Source organism: Triticum aestivum, chromosome 2D (genome assembly GCF_018294505.1).
Source record: "Triticum aestivum cultivar Chinese Spring chromosome 2D, IWGSC CS RefSeq v2.1, whole genome shotgun sequence".
NCBI lineage: Eukaryota > Viridiplantae > Streptophyta > Magnoliopsida > Poales > Poaceae > Triticum > Triticum aestivum.
The window spans coordinates 431,998,833-432,015,095 of record NC_057799.1 but is presented as its reverse complement, the minus strand read 5'-3'; the positions used below and the strand labels follow the sequence as shown (position 1 = coordinate 432,015,095).

Sequence of the window (16,263 nt, the reverse complement as noted above, 5' to 3'; positions counted from 1 at the left end):
AATCATCCACAAATTCAAACCATGTGTAGGGCAATTACGTATAATTAATTTCATCCTCTCCCAAGCTTGTGCAACATGTTCATGATCAAGTTGCTTAAAATTCATAATATCGTTTCTAAGAGAGATGATCTTAGCGGGGGGGGGGGGAATACTTAGAGATAAAAGCATCTTTGCACTTATTCCAAAAATCAATACTACTTTTAGGCAAAGACGAAAACCAAGTTTTAGCGCGATCTCTAAGAGAAAACGGAAATAGCTTCAATTTAACAATATCATTGTCCACATCTTTTTTCTTTTGCATGTCACACAAATCAACAAAGTTATTTAGATGGGTAGCGGCATCTTCACTAGGAAGGCCGGCGAATTGATCTTTCATGACAAGATTCAGCAAAGCAGCATTAATTTCACAAGATTCAGCATCGGTAAGAGGAGCAATCGGAGTGCTAAGAAAATCATTGTTGTTGGTATTGGTAAAGTCACACAATTTAGTATTGTCTTGAGGCATCGTGACAATCAAGCAATCAAACACACGAGCAAACAAGAAGCAAGCCAAAAAGAGGCGAACGGAAAAGAGGGCGAAAAAACGGCAAGGGTGAAGTGGGGGAGAGGAAAACGAGAGGCAAATGGCAAATAATGTAATGCGAGGGATAAGAGTTTGCGATGGGTACTTGGTATGTCTTGACTTGTGCGTAGACTCCCCGGCAACGGCGCCAGAAATCCTTCTTGCTACCTCTTGAGCACTGCGTTGGTTTTCCCTTGAAGAGGAAAGGGTGATGCAGTAAAGTAGCGTAAGTATTTCCCTCAGTTTTTGAGAACCAAGGTATCAATCCAGTAGGAGACCACGCTCGAGTCCCACGCACCTACACAAACAAATAAGAACCTCGCAACCAACGTGATAAATGGGTTGTCAAACCCTTCACAGTCACTTACGAGAGTGAGATCTGATAGAGATGATACGATAATATTTTTGGTATTTTTATGGTAAAGAGTAAAAGTAAAGAAAGCAAAATAAACGGCGCCAGAAATAGCTAGTTGACGGGAGATTAATATGATGGAAAATAGACCCGGGGGCCATAGGTTTCACTAGTGGCTTCTCTCAAGATAGCATAAGTATTACGGTGGGTAAACGAATTACTGTCGAGCAATTGATAGAATTGAGCATAGTTATGAGAATATCTAGGTATAATCATGTATATAGGCATCACGTCCATGACAAGTAGACCGATTCCTGCCTGCATCTACTACTATTACTCCACACATCGACCGCTATCCAGCATGCATCTAGAGTATTAAGTTCATAAGAATAGAGTAACGCTTTAAGCAAGATGACATGATGTGGAGGGATAAACTCATGCAATATGATATAAACCCCATCTTTTTATCCTCGATGGCAACAATACAATACGTGTCGTTTCCCCTACTGTCACTGGGATCGAGCACCGCAAGATTGAACCCAAAGCTAAGCACTTCTCCCATTGCAAGAAAGATCAATCTAGTAGGCCAAACCAAACAGATAATTCGAAGAGACTTGCAAAGATAACCAATCATACATAAAAGAATTCAGAGAAGATTCAAATATTGTTCACAGATAATCTTGATCATAAACCCACAATTCGTCGGATCTCGACAAACACACCGCAAAAGAAGAGTTACATCAAATAGATCTCCAAGAGAATCGAGGAGAACTTTGTATTGAGATCCAAAGAGAGAGAAGAAGCCATCTAGCTAATAACTATGGACCCGAAGGTCTGGGTAAACTACTCACACATCATCGGAGAGGCTATGGTGTTGATGTAGAAGCCCTCCATGATCGATGCCCCCTCTGGCGGAGTGACGGAAAAGGCCCCAAGATGGGATCTCACGGGTACAGAAGGTTGCGGCGGTGGAAATAGGGTTTTGGCTCTATGTCTGATGGTTTGGGGGTACGTAGGTATATATAGGAGGAAGAAGTAGGTCGGTGGAGCTACGAGGGGCCCATGAGGGTGTAGGGCGCGCCCAGGGGGGTAGCGCGCCTCCTGCCTCGTGGCATCCTCGTCCGTTTCTTGACGTCCACTCCAAGTCCTCTGGATCACGTTTGTTCCGAAAATCACGTTCCCGAAGGTTTCATTCCGTTTGGTCTCCGTTTGATATTCCTTTCCTTCGAAACACTGAAATAGGCAAAAAAACAGCAATTTGGGTTGGGCCTCCGGTTAATAGGTTAGTCCCAAAAATAATATAGAAGTGTATAATAAAGCCCATTAAATATCCAAAACAGAATATAATATAGCATGGAACAATAAAAAATTATAGATACGTTGGAGACGTATCAACGATCAGATGATCATTTATGCTAGTTAATCATGCATGTAATATATAGTTTACTTTATTGGTGTGTGGACATGTCATGTGTGTAGTAGCCACCTATGTAATTATGCATGTAATAGTTTACTTTTGTGTGTGCAAATACCATGGTTGTAGTAGCCACCTATGTAAGTGGATGTTTAATTTGGTTATGCAAGCATGTCCTTATAAGTGTGTGTGTATATATATGTTGTTGTTCTGTATGCAATCCCATCGCACAACACACACGTCTTATTAGCAGCAACCATCTGTGTTATTATCGGTCTTCACACACATTTCTGATTACAGACCTGTTTGCCGCGTATCACACACATCTTGTTAAGTTGAACCGTTTCTGTTCTCATGTCTCAACACAAACAGTCCATCCAACTGAACCGCATGCCGTATATCACACATACCTTGATCTGGTTGACCGTTTCTTTTGTGTTGCCTAATCACAAACAGTTCATCCAAGTGAATCGTATACTGTGTATCACACACGCCTTCATCTGGCTGCCCGTTTCTTTTGTTCCTCCTCATCGCAAACAGTTAATTGAACTGAACCGTATGCCCTTCATCGCACACGCAACTAAAACCTGAACCGTGTTTGATGCATCCGTCATCGCAAACATTTTATACATTTATGATGGTTTTCATACAGCACCGTTTGCGATTATTGCATCGCACACAGTTTCTCGAACGGTCTCTGATCGTAGTGTCGCGTTAGCAGCATCCTGCAGTAGTGATAGGATCAAGAACACAACTATATTCATGAAAACATAAAGGTGTTTAGATCTAAAATCATGGCACTCGGGCCCTAGTGACAAGCATTAAGCATAGCAGAGTCATAGCAACATCAATGTCATAACATAGTGGATACTAGGGATCAAGCCCTAACAAAACTAACTCGATTACATGATAAATCTCATCCAACCCATCACCGTTCAGCAAGCCTATGAAGGAATTACTCACTCCCGGCGGCGACCATCATGAAATTGGCGATGGAGGATGGTTGATGATGATGAAGACAGAAGATCCCCTTCTTCGAAGCTCGATCGGGTCCCAGATCTGGCCTCCCAATGAAGAATAGGAGGTGGCGGCGGCTCCATATCGTAAAACGCGATAAAACTCCCTCTCTTGTTTTTTTCTCGAGAAATAGGAATTTATAGACTTGAGATTAGGGTCAGCGGAGCCATGAGGGCCCCACAAGCCACTACGGCACGCTCGGGCGTGCCCTGCCTCGTGGGCAGCAGGTGGCCCCCTCCAGTGGGTCATTATTGTTCCAGTATTTTTTATTTATTCCATAAAAAATTTCCAAAAACTTTCGTCCAATTCCGAGAACTTTTATTTCTGCACAAAAAAGAAAACCATGGTAGTTCTGCTGAAAACATCGTCAAACCGGGTTAGTTTCATTCAAATCATGCAAATTAGAGTCCAAGAGCAAAAGTGTTTGGAAAAGTAGATACGACGGAGACGTATCAACGCACCGCGTGGTAGCTAGGTCGTGGGACTATGGAGCCCTTTCCAGGATCTTGCACCTCCACCGATATATAAGTCAGAGATGGTCTCAATACTTGAGGCTAGTTAGGACTCTAAGTCCAATTCCACTCGGATCCAATCTAAGTGGGTCTCTAGTCTAGCATATTTATACCCCCACATATCCCATGTGTTCACTCGAAGGAAACTCGAATACCATCATATTTTTCTGAGAGAGAACACCACCTTCTTATGATGAGTTCAAAGATATTTATAATCTAACCATCAAGCCAAGTCTTCGATATCTGATCCCCTCCTTGCTTTCCACTCCTACCTCTCCAATCCAAAAACCCTATCTTGAGAGTATTTTGAAGCACAATAGCAAGCGATTCATCACCAAGCAACTCAACCTTGTTATTTCTGGAAGGTGTGCGCCTCGTAGATCGACTAGGTGCTTAGAAGTCTTCAAGTTGTGAAGAAACCAAGAATTTTGTATGGTCTTGAAGATTGCCTACTTCGTGAAGATCTACCCGGAGTGAGGCTAGACGTTTGTGGTCGTAAGCCATGTTGGCATAATCAACCAAGGGGTTGGTTGCTCCTTCGTGGACCCTTAGTGGGTGGTAATCCGGCACGAGCTCGTTCATTTGTGGAAGTCTAGACCGGGATCTCTGTGATTCTAGAACATTTGTGGCTCAAAGCCACCATCAACATGGAGTACGGCAACGCCAACTATTTGAACCACTGGAAAAATCTTCATCGGGCCACCCCATGTTCGCATTCCTGCAACTACTCTTACTTACACTTGTCAACGTGTTTGCCTTCCATTGTTATACTCTATTAGACTTGCATGTGTAGGGTTATTGATAGGCTACCTATAGAAAATCATAAAATTGCGTAGGAAACTTAAAATTGAGAAAATAGTCTCTTTGATCTGCTTGTAGTATATTCACCCCCTCTAGACTATACTAAGTGGTCCTACATGAGGTATCAGAGCTTCGGTGTCCTTAATGAGGTCCTTTATTAGTTAATCCTTGGTAAATTGACTGTTGCATTGGCTTCACAATTTAAGGAGAGTAGTATGTCCAGTAAGGGAAGATATCACTATGATGGTGCCTACTTTGAAGGAATAGAATATGCTAGTTGGAAATGCACGATGATTAACAAGTTTCTTCAACTAGGACCAGACATAATGAACTCATTGAGAATGACTACGTGCCTCCATCAGGTCCTCTTTACCCAACTTCCCAAGAAGAACATGACTTACACCTCAATGCCCAAACTACCGATGATGTATTGAGAGGTATAAGTTACGATGTGTTGGAGATAATCTACTCATTTGACAATGCTCATGAAGTGTGAAAGTTGTTCGTCCTTATCATCCTCAAGTCAAGGATGAGGAACCTCACTCCTGGGATGAATTGAGGGCCATTTTCCCTCATGCCATGTCAATCATTAAGAATTTTGATGCCGATGATCCCAACCTTAGGAAACAAGTTGATGACTTGTATGAAGCCATCCGTAACAAGGGTGACGTTAATAACATAATGACTATTCTATCTTGTGCTATTGAAGCTAACCTTTTGAAGGATAAAAAAGATGAAAGTGAAGACGACAATCCCAAGTGCAATATGTGAAGAGGACATAAAAGCTCTTTTTCAATGGAAAAGGATGGGTATTCGATAGTGGGTGCACCGACCACATGACCGGACATAGAGATATGTTCCATGGCTTTGAAAAATATGGCGCCCCCAAGCGAAGTGTGACATTCGGAGATAGATCCAAAGGGAAGGTATTAGGTCTTGGTAAGGTGGACATCTCGAAAGACTCAGTGAGGGGGGGTGCTTGTAGCTATGGGAAAAATACTTTGGACAAGCGTCAGTTGTCACGGTCCACGGATAAATCCATGGATCATCTCGCTTGTCATGAAACATTTTGTTGTAGGAACTATTCTTCTTTATGGTGTTGTACAAAGTACTAATCGCAGAGGACTCTCGGAATCGTTTCATGCGAATTCCGCAAAAGAGGGCGCTAGGAGTCCGTTTTAGGATTTCATTTGCGTATTGCTAAGAATAGCCCCTCTTCCGTTTCCCCGCTCACCGATCCTGAAAATTCGCATGTTGCTAGCCATCATCATGTACTGCTGAAAATAGTCCCCACTCCCCTGTCTTAAAAATTCAAACGTTACCCTTGGCGATGACTCGCACGTTACTACCTAGCCGCGCCGCGCCCCTTCACCCTCTACGTGTAGCGACGGTTTGTTGGAACCGAGGAGAGCGGTTAATTGCGTCCATTTAAACATGGGTAAAGGATAAGCCTTCCCTTCCCACACACTCCCTGGGTCTACAAAAGAAAAAAAAGATTACACCTTTTTTTTGAATGAAGGGAGTTGTACATCAGATACTGATGTACATGTGTTAAAAAAATACTGACATACATATTTATTTTCTGTTGAGAGGGAGAGAATTGCACAAATTCTCGTTTTTATTTCATGGTGCGACTATTTTCCCTTGTTTGCCAGGAGATAAAACCTCTTTTCTAGGTTTGCGCAAACTGCAAAGTACCGAGCGCAAAAGTCATCTCAGAAAATTACTTCTCTTAGAAAAGAATCTGAGAGCAAGCAGATACCCACCCATGGCAAGCCGAGGCTGCATCTGGGGATGCAAGCGAGCGTCCCGCATAGTCCCGCATAAATAGAGGATTAGTTTAAATTGAACTAAATCTGAGAGGGGTATTTATAACTAACCGAAACCTATTTTGCCTACGAAGCGGGGCGGATCGGCTCCGCACCCCTACTGCACGTCTGCACCCCCCTACTGCACCCCAGCGACACAACCCAAAGCTCCCAGCTCCCAAGCCTAGGGAAACACGTCCAACAGGGGCGTTGCTTGCTTGTTCCGGTGGGCAAAACATTTTGGACAGGCCCCGGTGGGCAGGGTCCGCGTCTTCTCACCCCTCGCCTATTTAAGGCCGCGCTCCCACCTCACTTGCCAAGAAGTTGCCCCGCCCCCTCCTCGCCCCCCTCCCCTCGGATGCCCGTGCGCTCTGCTCTCGCTCCACACTCCGCTCCCGGTCCCTCCCGTCGCAGCGCAGCCGCGGCGGCCGGCCATGGCAGAGTAAGTGAGCCTCTGTTTCTACTCTCTGACCCGGTCTCTCGGTCTCTCTCCTACTTTTCTGCTGCTCGGGATCCTTTTTGTTTTATTTTCTCACGTTGTCTGGTGGTGTTATCTGCTTCTGGGGCCTGGGGTTCGGTTTGATCCGGAGGGGGAGGGGCGTCGCGATTGATCAATGAGCGATGGATTCCGGTAGGTGGTTTTTGGAGAAGATCGGATGGCGATGACGTTTATCCGGACTTTGAGCGCGTGGCAGAGGAGATGTCGGTCTGACGGGGCGATGAGTGTGAGATCGTCGGGGAGCAAGACGGATGAGGAGCCTTCCCCCCGAAGGAAGCAGAGGAGTTCTTGAAAAAAAAATTGGAGGGTGGCCGGCGTGAATCCGGCCCGGCTTTACTCTTTGTTGCACCTAGGGCTGCAAACGAGTCGAGCTCGAGCGAGTTGGAGTTGGCTCAGCTCAACTCATATGAAAATTCGAGCGAGCTCAAACTAAGTGAAGCTCGTGATCGAGCTGTAGAACATGACTTGTGCTCAGTTTGTAACGATCTCGAGTCGATCTCGAGCTAGTTTCGAGCTAAATGAGATGGTAAAAAATATAAATCTGTGGATGAAAAACAAAAAAATTAAGGTGAATATGCTGGGAACCTTTGCCAAAAATATAAGATATTTAACACATAGTCGACCACGTGACATAATTAGGCATAAATCTTTTCTGCACTTAATTAAGTTTCCATGTTCGTTGGTAAACAAAATGGAAAAAAATTATGTACAACATATATGGTAATAAATTATCTTATTTTCATTTAATATATGTAGGGCTGCAAGAAAAGCTCGAGGCTCGTGAGCCGCTTGAGATCGACTCGTTTTTTGACTCGACTCGAGATCGACTCGAAAAGAAACAAGCTGAGTTTGAACACTTTATGTAGCTTGACCGAGAAACGAGCCGATCTTGAGCTAATGTTGGCTCGCTCGATTTTAGCTCGATAGCTCGACAGAATATCATTATGTTAAATAATTATGTTAAATGATCATGCCATATATTAAATGAAAATAAGATAATTTATTACCATATATGTTGTCCATAATTTTTTTCCATTTTGTTTACCAACGAACATAGAAACTTAATTAAGTGCAGAGAAGATTTAGTCCTAATTATGTCACGTGGTCGACTATGTGTTAAATATCTTATATTTTTGGCAAAGGTTCCCAGCATATTCACCTTAATTTTTTTGTTTTTCATCCACAGATTTATAATTTTTACCATCTCATTTAGCTCGAAACTAGCTCGAGATCGACTCGAGATCGTTACAAACTGAGCACGAGTCATATTCTACAGCTCGATCATGAGCTTCACTTAGTTTGAGCTCGCTCGAATTTTCATATGAGTTGAGCTGAGCCAACTCCAACTCGCTCGAACTCGGCTCGTTTGCAGCCCTAAATATATGGCATGATCATTTAACATAATGATATTCTGTCGAGCTATCGAGCTAAAATCGAGCGAGCCAACATTAGCTCAAGGTCGGCTCGTTTCTCGGTCAAGCTACATAAAGTGTTCAAACTCAGCTTGTTTCTTTTCGAGTCGACCTCGAGTCGAGTCAAAAAACGAGTCAATCTCGAGCGGCGCACGAGCCTCGAGCTTTTCTTGCAGCCCTAGTTGCAGCGGCAGTGCAGGGGTTTCGTGGTCGGCTGAGATGCCGGTGGAGCCGTCTCCGGTCTCCACTAAGCAGAGAAGGGTAGTGCCTCCGGCCTCCGCGCCGTCGTCGTGAATCCGGCCCGGTTCTGCTCGTTGCTGCAGCGGCGGTGGTGCAGGGGGTTCACGATCGATCTGCTTGAGTTGGGAGTGTTCTGTTAAGCGGAGACTGATCTGCTCGCGCGCAGCTGTCTGTCACAAAGCAGAGTAAAGAAGTGTTCTGTTCTGTTTCGTTCCGCTCTGTTTTGTTTCGTGGAGACTGCTCTGATCTCGTGGTCACAGAGCAGAGTAGAGATCGCGGATTTGTGCTGTTGGGTCGCCGAGTTGCATCACACCTCGTTTGACACTCTTTCAGTTTAGCCTCCAGGTTTCCGTTTGTGTGCAGTGACACACAAATGACAGCTGCAGGTTTTCAGAACAGAGCACCTGTTCTTATATTCCAGTGCTTCTCGCTGGAAACTGTTGGTGGCATTCTGCGAACCTGATCATGACTCCACATGTCCTTTACATCATTGGCTTTGGTTGTTAAGATCAATGGACATGCTCTGCAATCTGCATTAGTCTCCTATTTCTTCTGAAACAGAGTCCAGTGATTTATATCTGTCTTTGGCTTAATACGTTGAAAGTAGCAATGCAAGGCAAAAGATCTGGAACTAATCATTTACTGCCTCTGTTCACTTTTATAAGACGTTTTAGACATCCAGACACTGTCCAAAACAGTACAAAACAAGCAGTCTGAAACGTCTTATAAAAACAAATGAAGGGAGTATCTATCAAACTTACTGAGAATTGGTACATAATTAATTATCTTCACTCCTACGATTTTCCGGAGTTAGTGAACAGTGACTATTTTTAATAGCCTATGACTGAGATAGAATACACATAGATATCTCTGTCTGTGAAAAAATTGCTTCACATAATTCCATTTAGCTTAGCTGCTACATTTGTGAATCTAAAAAAGGTAGATAGCTTTTTGCTGAGACAAGTGGGATCTCTATCATGTATAATTAATTGAATTTCTTATCTGTGAGGCATCGAAAGATTATTCTAAAATAAGTTTATCTCACAGATTCTTCAGGCCATTGATCGTTACTGCCAAGACAATTGCTACGATGGTAATTCGTCCGTCGCTTTGCCAGATTGAGGAATTGGTTGCATGGATCGAGTGCCCAAATTGCAAATACCGCATTGATAATACTGATGTAAGTACCATTCACTCTTTGCATTTATTACTTCTATGCTCGGTTCTCTAGTAGTTTTCCCCAAATTAAAATCTGGTACGTCTTGTACTCCCTCTGTTCCTGATTGCATCTCATGTTTTCAAAATTTGTTCCAAATATATGTCAATTCGAGTGATAACTCTGCACACACCATCACAGCAAGAATACGCGACCCTCTGTTCGTGAATAGTGGCATCGTGGTCTTTTCTTTGTGCCTTGGTTGAAGATGTAAAACGTTATGATTTCTGGCCATCTTGAGGTTGCACTTCATGCTTTGTATTGCAGGTTTTATCACAGTGGCCAGGACTCCCTGCTGGTGTTAAGTTCGATCCAACTGATCTCGAACTGCTTGAACATTTAGAAGGAAAGGTCAGCAGGGCAGCGTCCCATGTACTAATAGATGATTTTATTCCAACCATAGAGGAGGCTGAAGGAATCTGCTATACACATCCGGAAAATCTCCCTGGTACATGATTCTTATTTTGGATTTTTTATCAGGGCCTTCTGAATTAAATAGCTAGCTCATACTATGTAGAGTAAGTCCTGGCTAGCTAATTCATTCATATACCCCTGTAGGTATCAAGAATGACGGGAGCACCTGTCACTTCTTCCACAAAGTATCCAATGCATACGTTGTTGGCAAGCGTAAGCGTCGCAAGATTAGCAACAGTGACCACACTGTTTGTGATGAGAATCTCAGATGGCACAAGACTGGAAAATCGAGATCTATCTTGGATAATAACGGTGACATAAAAGGGTGGAAGAAAATATTGGTTCTTTACATAGGTTACCGGAAAGGAGGTGGCAAGACAGAAAAAACTAATTGGAGAATGCATCAGTACCACCTTGGGGTAGATCAAGATGAGAAGCAGGAGGAGCTTGTTGTTTCCAAAGTCTTTTATCAGGTGCAGTCAATGAATGCTGGGCAGTCTCTAGTGTGCGGTGTTAATGAAGAATTCGATTCATTTGCTGGGGAAAACGATCCTACAACCTCAATGCCATACCCTCTGCAGACTCGTTGCCCAAACGGTAGTCCATCCGGAACCGAGCAGAATCAGGTACATGTCCATTGACCTATGTCAAAGATTTTGTCTATTATGGATCATATAAAGCTTCAGTGTTCGATATACAGTTCATGAAATAAATCGTATGTACATCCAGTGAACTCTGTTTTTAGGATTCCTTCTCAGAGTATTGGATTAATAGTACTGATCTGTTTTCGATATACAGTCCCTGAAACAAGGCCTTGCAATAGTAGAACCCCACTGTTGCAATTCTTTCTCAGCTGTATACTGCACAAAAATTTATAAGATGCTCCTACTACAGAGCAGAATTTCCTCTGCTTGCAAGAGTGCATTCAACAGTCTCACAAATATACCATAAGCTTTTAAGTCCTCTATGTAAAGATTCACATTATGCATTTTTCTTCCTAAATGAGCACCTGTGCATACACTCAGCAGTCAGCATTTAGCAGAGTACAATGTCGCCTTGTAAATTTGTACAACTCCTGCATCTCACTGTCATTCATGTTACCGCTGCGATTGTGACAGGAGGGAGAGTCCCGCGTGTCTACAGTTCGGGAAGCTGGGGAATGGCTCGCGGGAAGCTCGTCGCATGCCGTGGAGGACGCAGCGGTGTCTGGCCTGGATGAACACCTGTCACACGGCGGAGCCCCGGACGCCACCTACCCTGACCCTGAGGGGCAGCCTCTGCCTCTTGACGCCGAGGCGCTCCAGGAGTTCCCCGACCTCGGAACGCCTCAGGATATCTCCCTTCCGACTGTAAGTGCACCGAGGGCTCATTTCTTTTCCCGGTGCAAATATATTTCTCATGGCTCATCTCCTTGTCTCGTGTGTGTTTACGGCAGGACATGCAGCTCGAGTCGCAGGATAGCATGGAGATGTGGCTGGCCAGCGTGTTAACAGAGGATGAGGAGGGGTTTGAAGCAGCGGAGCAACGAGAAGAGGCCGGTTTTTCTCCGTGATGTAGTAGTACGTTGTATCTCTGTGCATGAGTGATGGATCTCCGAGAAAATTTTGTATATGATCCTGGAGCTTGCCAACTGAAGTTAGCTCGGCTGTGTTTAATGTTTGTAGTAGTAAGTAGCAGACATTTGTTTTCAAAAATGTAAATGTGGAAGCACCGCTCCCAATTTCATAGCCATGAAAGTCGGAATGATATACAACAGTCAGTCCTTAAAAAATGCGCTCGTTCCTGAATACCAGACCAAATATGCCTGCCAAAAACAAAGAGAGAATACCAGACCAAATAGTGCTTGTTCCTGAATACCAGACTCGGGGGGTAACTAGGTTTTCCCTCCGCCGCCTCCCCATCCCGTGCCCTCCCTCGCTGCCGCCGCCGGTGGCCACCGGCCCGCGGCAGCGGTGAGGCCTCCCCCCGCGTCCTTCTCTTCCAGCTCTGCTTCCTCCCCTCCGGTGGCCCCCTTTCCGTGCGCGAATCGACCGCGACTGCAGCTCTGTGCTTCAACTTCTTCGCGAGCACGTGGCTCGTTGCTGCTTTGATAGCCGTCCATCGTCCATCCAACGCTCGCCATTCCACCATAACACTTCGCGTGTTACATAGGATCGGATGGTTGGGAGGACTCAAAGCGTCGTTGTTTACTTTTTGGCAAAAGAGCAACTGTGCCCAACTGCCATGTTTTACTTTTTTTTTTTCATTTCGATTTTTCCTTTCAAGTATATAAAGCCAAGGATCGAGAGACCTCTAGGATATTTTGCTTGTATTGGGGTAAATCCTTGCCGCCAGTGTTCTTGGTTGACACTTAGGTGTATGCGAACTCCTCCAAAATTCCTTGCAATACAAGCAAAATATCCTAGAGGTCTGTCGATCCTTGGCTCTAGTTTCGCTAAGTTTTGTTATTGAGTGAGTGCTAGTCTGAATTTGGGTTTGACAAGCGGTAACCGGAGCTTCTTTTTTTTTAAGGAAGAAAAAACCTCGGCCTTTGCATCAATCGATGCATGCAACCATATTATTAAAAAAGTGTAATAAAGTCTTAGGGTCCCAAAAGGCCCATAATCTTAGTGCAAAACGAAAGAAAACATTAAAAAGATGCCACATCCGGTGATACATAGCAGGCTATGATGCCTATACACCTAGCCTATGATTAACTCGTCATCCAAATCGGCTGAAGATAGCCCGTCCTACCGTCTCCCAGCGGTTGCACCCAATAACCAAAAGCTCTCTATAGTCCGCATGAATGAGTAATGACCACATACAGATCGACGTTGTAGCTCTGTAGATAACCTGCAAAAAATTTGTGAAGTTTGTCCCATTAAAAATCAAATCATTTCTAGTATTCCATTTCGCCCAAAATAATGCACATGGCTATCCGAATATGTTTCTCTATATGTATGTCCACTCCATTGAGCCACGTCCCAAATAACGTGTTTATGCTTGTTGGGGTATAGATGTTAAAAGCTAAAAGTATTGAGCGCCATAATAATTTTGCAAGTGGACACTCGAGAAAGAGGTTTTTAATCGTTTCATTGAGATCACAAAACAACATCTGGAATTACCAATTCAACTTCTTTTCAGCAAGTTATCTTTGGTCAATATGACTCCTATGTGAACGAACCACATGACGATTTTAATTCAGAGCGGAACTTTAATCTTCCATGTGCAATGACCTAGACAATGACCCGGAATCAATTAGATCCAGATACATAGATTTCACTAAGAAGGTTCCGTTCGCAACTAACTTCCACTGAATCGTATCCTCATGGTCCGATAGTTGAACTTCCGTCAACCTGCGGACTAGGTGCAACCACTCGTCCTAACGTTCCTCCACTAGGGATCTCCTAAATTGGATATTAAGCAGTACTGAATTTAATAATGTGGTGACATAATCTTCCTCACGTTGCTGTTGGGGAACGCAGTAATTTCAAAAAAAATCCTACGCACACGCAAGATCCATCTAGGTGATGCATAGCAACGAGAAGGGAGATTGTTGTCCACGTACCCTCGTAGACCGAAAGCGGAAGCGTTATGACAACGCGGTTGATGTAGTCGTACGTCTTCATGATCCGACCGATCCTAGTACCGAAAGTACGGCACCTCCGCGATCTGCACACGTTCGGCTCGGTGACGTCCCACGAACTCTTGATCCAGTTGAGTGTCGAGGGAGAGCTTCGTCAGCACGACGGCGTGATGACGGTGATGATGAAGTTACCGACGCAGGGCTTCGCCTAAGCACTACAACGATATGACCGAGGTGGAAATCTGTGGAGGGGGGCACCGCACACGGCTAAGCAATCAACTTGTGTGTCTACAGGGTGCCCCCTTCCCCCGTATATAAAGGAGTGGAGGAGGGGAGGGGCCAACCCTCTCTTTGGCGAGCCCTAGGGGAGTCCTACTCCCACCGGGAGTAGGATTCCCCCCTTCCCTAGTTGGAGTAGGAGAGGAAGGTAGGAGGAGAGAGGGAGGAAGGAAGGGGGGCCGGCCCCCTTCCCAATTCGGATTGGGCTTGAGGGGGGGGCGCCCCCTCCTAGGCCGCCTCCTCCTCTCTCCCACTAAGGCCCAATAAGGCCCATATACTCCCCGGGGGGTTCCGGTAACCCCCCGGTACTTCGGTAAATGCCCGAACTCACCCGAAACCATTCCGATGTCCAAACATAGCCATCCAATATATCGATCTTTATGTCTCGACCATTTCGAGACTCCTCGTCATGTCCATGATCAAATCCGGGACTCCGAACAACCTTCGATACATCAAAACACATAAACTCATAATACCGATCGTTACCGAACGTTAAGCGTGTGGACCCTACGAGTTTGAGAACTATGTAGACATGACCGAGACTCATCTTCGGTCAATAACCAATAGGGGAACCTGGATGCTCATATTGGTTCCTACATATTCTATGAAGATCTTTATCGGTCAAACAGCATAACAACATACGTTGTTCCCTTTGTCATAGGTATGTTACTTGCCCGAGATTCGATCGTCGGTATCTCAATACCTAGTTCAATCTCGTTACCGGCAAGTCTCTTTACTCATTCCGTAATGCATCATCCCGCAACTAACTCATTAGTCACATTGCTTGCAAGGATTATAGTGATGTGCATTACCGAGAGGGCCCAGAGATACCTCTCCGATATTCGGAGTGACAAATCCTAATCTCGATCTATGCCAACTCAACAAACACCATCAGAGACACCTGTAGAGCATCTTTATACTCACCCAGTTACGTTGTGACGTTTGATAGCACACTAAGGGTTCCTCCGGTATTCGGGAGTTGCATAATCTCATAGTCATAGGAACATGTATAAGTCATGAAGAAAGCAATGGCAATAAACTAAACGATCAAGTGCTAAGCCAACGGAATGGGTCAAGTCAATCACATCATTCTCTAATGATGTGATCCCGTCAATCAAATGACAACTCATTTCTATGGCTAGGAAACTTAACCATCTTTGATTCAACGAGCTAGTCAAGTAGAGGCATACTAGTGACACTCTATTTGTCTATGTATTCACACATGTACTAAGTTTCCGGTTAGTACAATTCTAGCATGAATAATAAAGATTTATCATGATATAAGGAAATATAAATAACAACTTTATTATTGCCTCTAGGGAATATTTCCTTCAGTTGCACAATACTATATAAGGATGGGTATTGCAGAGCCAGAGGCATCTCCCCTAGCCATGTATCCTCCTAGAATCTAGCAGTGGTAGTTTACCTACGATGAACTTCACCATTGAAAGAAGGTGACCTTAGTCTTCATTAATGTTGGGAATCGTTGCATGGAAAACAAAAAAAATTCTACGCACACGCAATGATCTATCCATGGAGGTGCATAGCAACGACGGGGAGAGTGTGTAACATCCCAAATTTTCAATTTGGATGTTATACATAGGTCAGCATATGCATATCATATTTTATTTGCATTTTGGTTTGATCCTACAAATCTTAAGCAACTAAAGGACCCACGGAGAGAGTTGGGGATTTCATTTATTTTCATATTTGAATTTTCTCAAATTTGAAAAGAGGATCATTTTGGTTTTAATAATTTTTATTTATAAAATATTTCCAAAATAAAAATAAAAGAGAGGACATAAAATCACTTCTCCAAAATAAAAGAAATATTGAAGGAAAAATATTAAAATCAATTAAATAATTTTATTTGGAGTTATTGCTATTTTATTTGAATTAGAAAAATATGCATTTTTCAAAATTGCATTTTTAGGCCAGAAAAATGTTCACTATGTTCTAAATATTTTATTTAGACGGTGAAAATTGTTTTTGGCATTTTTTTAGATTTTGTTATTTAGGATTTTCTTCGGCGGAATTCATTTTTTTAAATAGGAACGCACTAGGCCGGAGGCCCAGCCGGCCCGCTCGCCGCCGACTCCCCCCCATGCCCGCGACGGACTCCGGCGGGAGTCCGATCCCGAGCCGCCCCGCGTCGCCCCTCCCCCAAGCCAG

The 16,263-nt window shown here is 44.0% G+C and overlaps 1 protein-coding gene across 1 annotated transcript; it reads left to right on the top strand.

Moving 5' to 3' along the window:
- The first annotated feature begins 6,801 nt into the window (after positions 1-6,801).
- Positions 6,802-11,990, top strand: LOC123049516 (SUPPRESSOR OF GAMMA RESPONSE 1-like). Its single transcript, XM_044472421.1, has 6 exons — positions 6,802-6,908; positions 9,665-9,797; positions 10,101-10,281; positions 10,392-10,873; positions 11,366-11,596; positions 11,683-11,990. Exons 1-6 carry the CDS (start codon positions 6,901-6,903, stop codon positions 11,797-11,799), a joined length of 1,152 nt encoding a protein of 383 aa, XP_044328356.1. The 5' UTR covers positions 6,802-6,900; the 3' UTR covers positions 11,800-11,990.
- The last annotated feature ends 4,273 nt before the right edge of the window (positions 11,991-16,263 follow it).

What these genes read in the sequence shown, in the direction of transcription:
- LOC123049516 (XM_044472421.1), top strand. An exon ending in ACCGCATTGATAATACTGAT is followed by an intron (nt 9,798 to 10,100) that starts GTAAGTACCATT and finishes TTTGTATTGCAG; the next exon opens with GTTTTATCACAGTGGCCAGG. An exon ending in CCGGAACCGAGCAGAATCAG is followed by an intron (nt 10,874 to 11,365) that starts GTACATGTCCAT and finishes CGATTGTGACAG; the next exon opens with GAGGGAGAGTCCCGCGTGTC.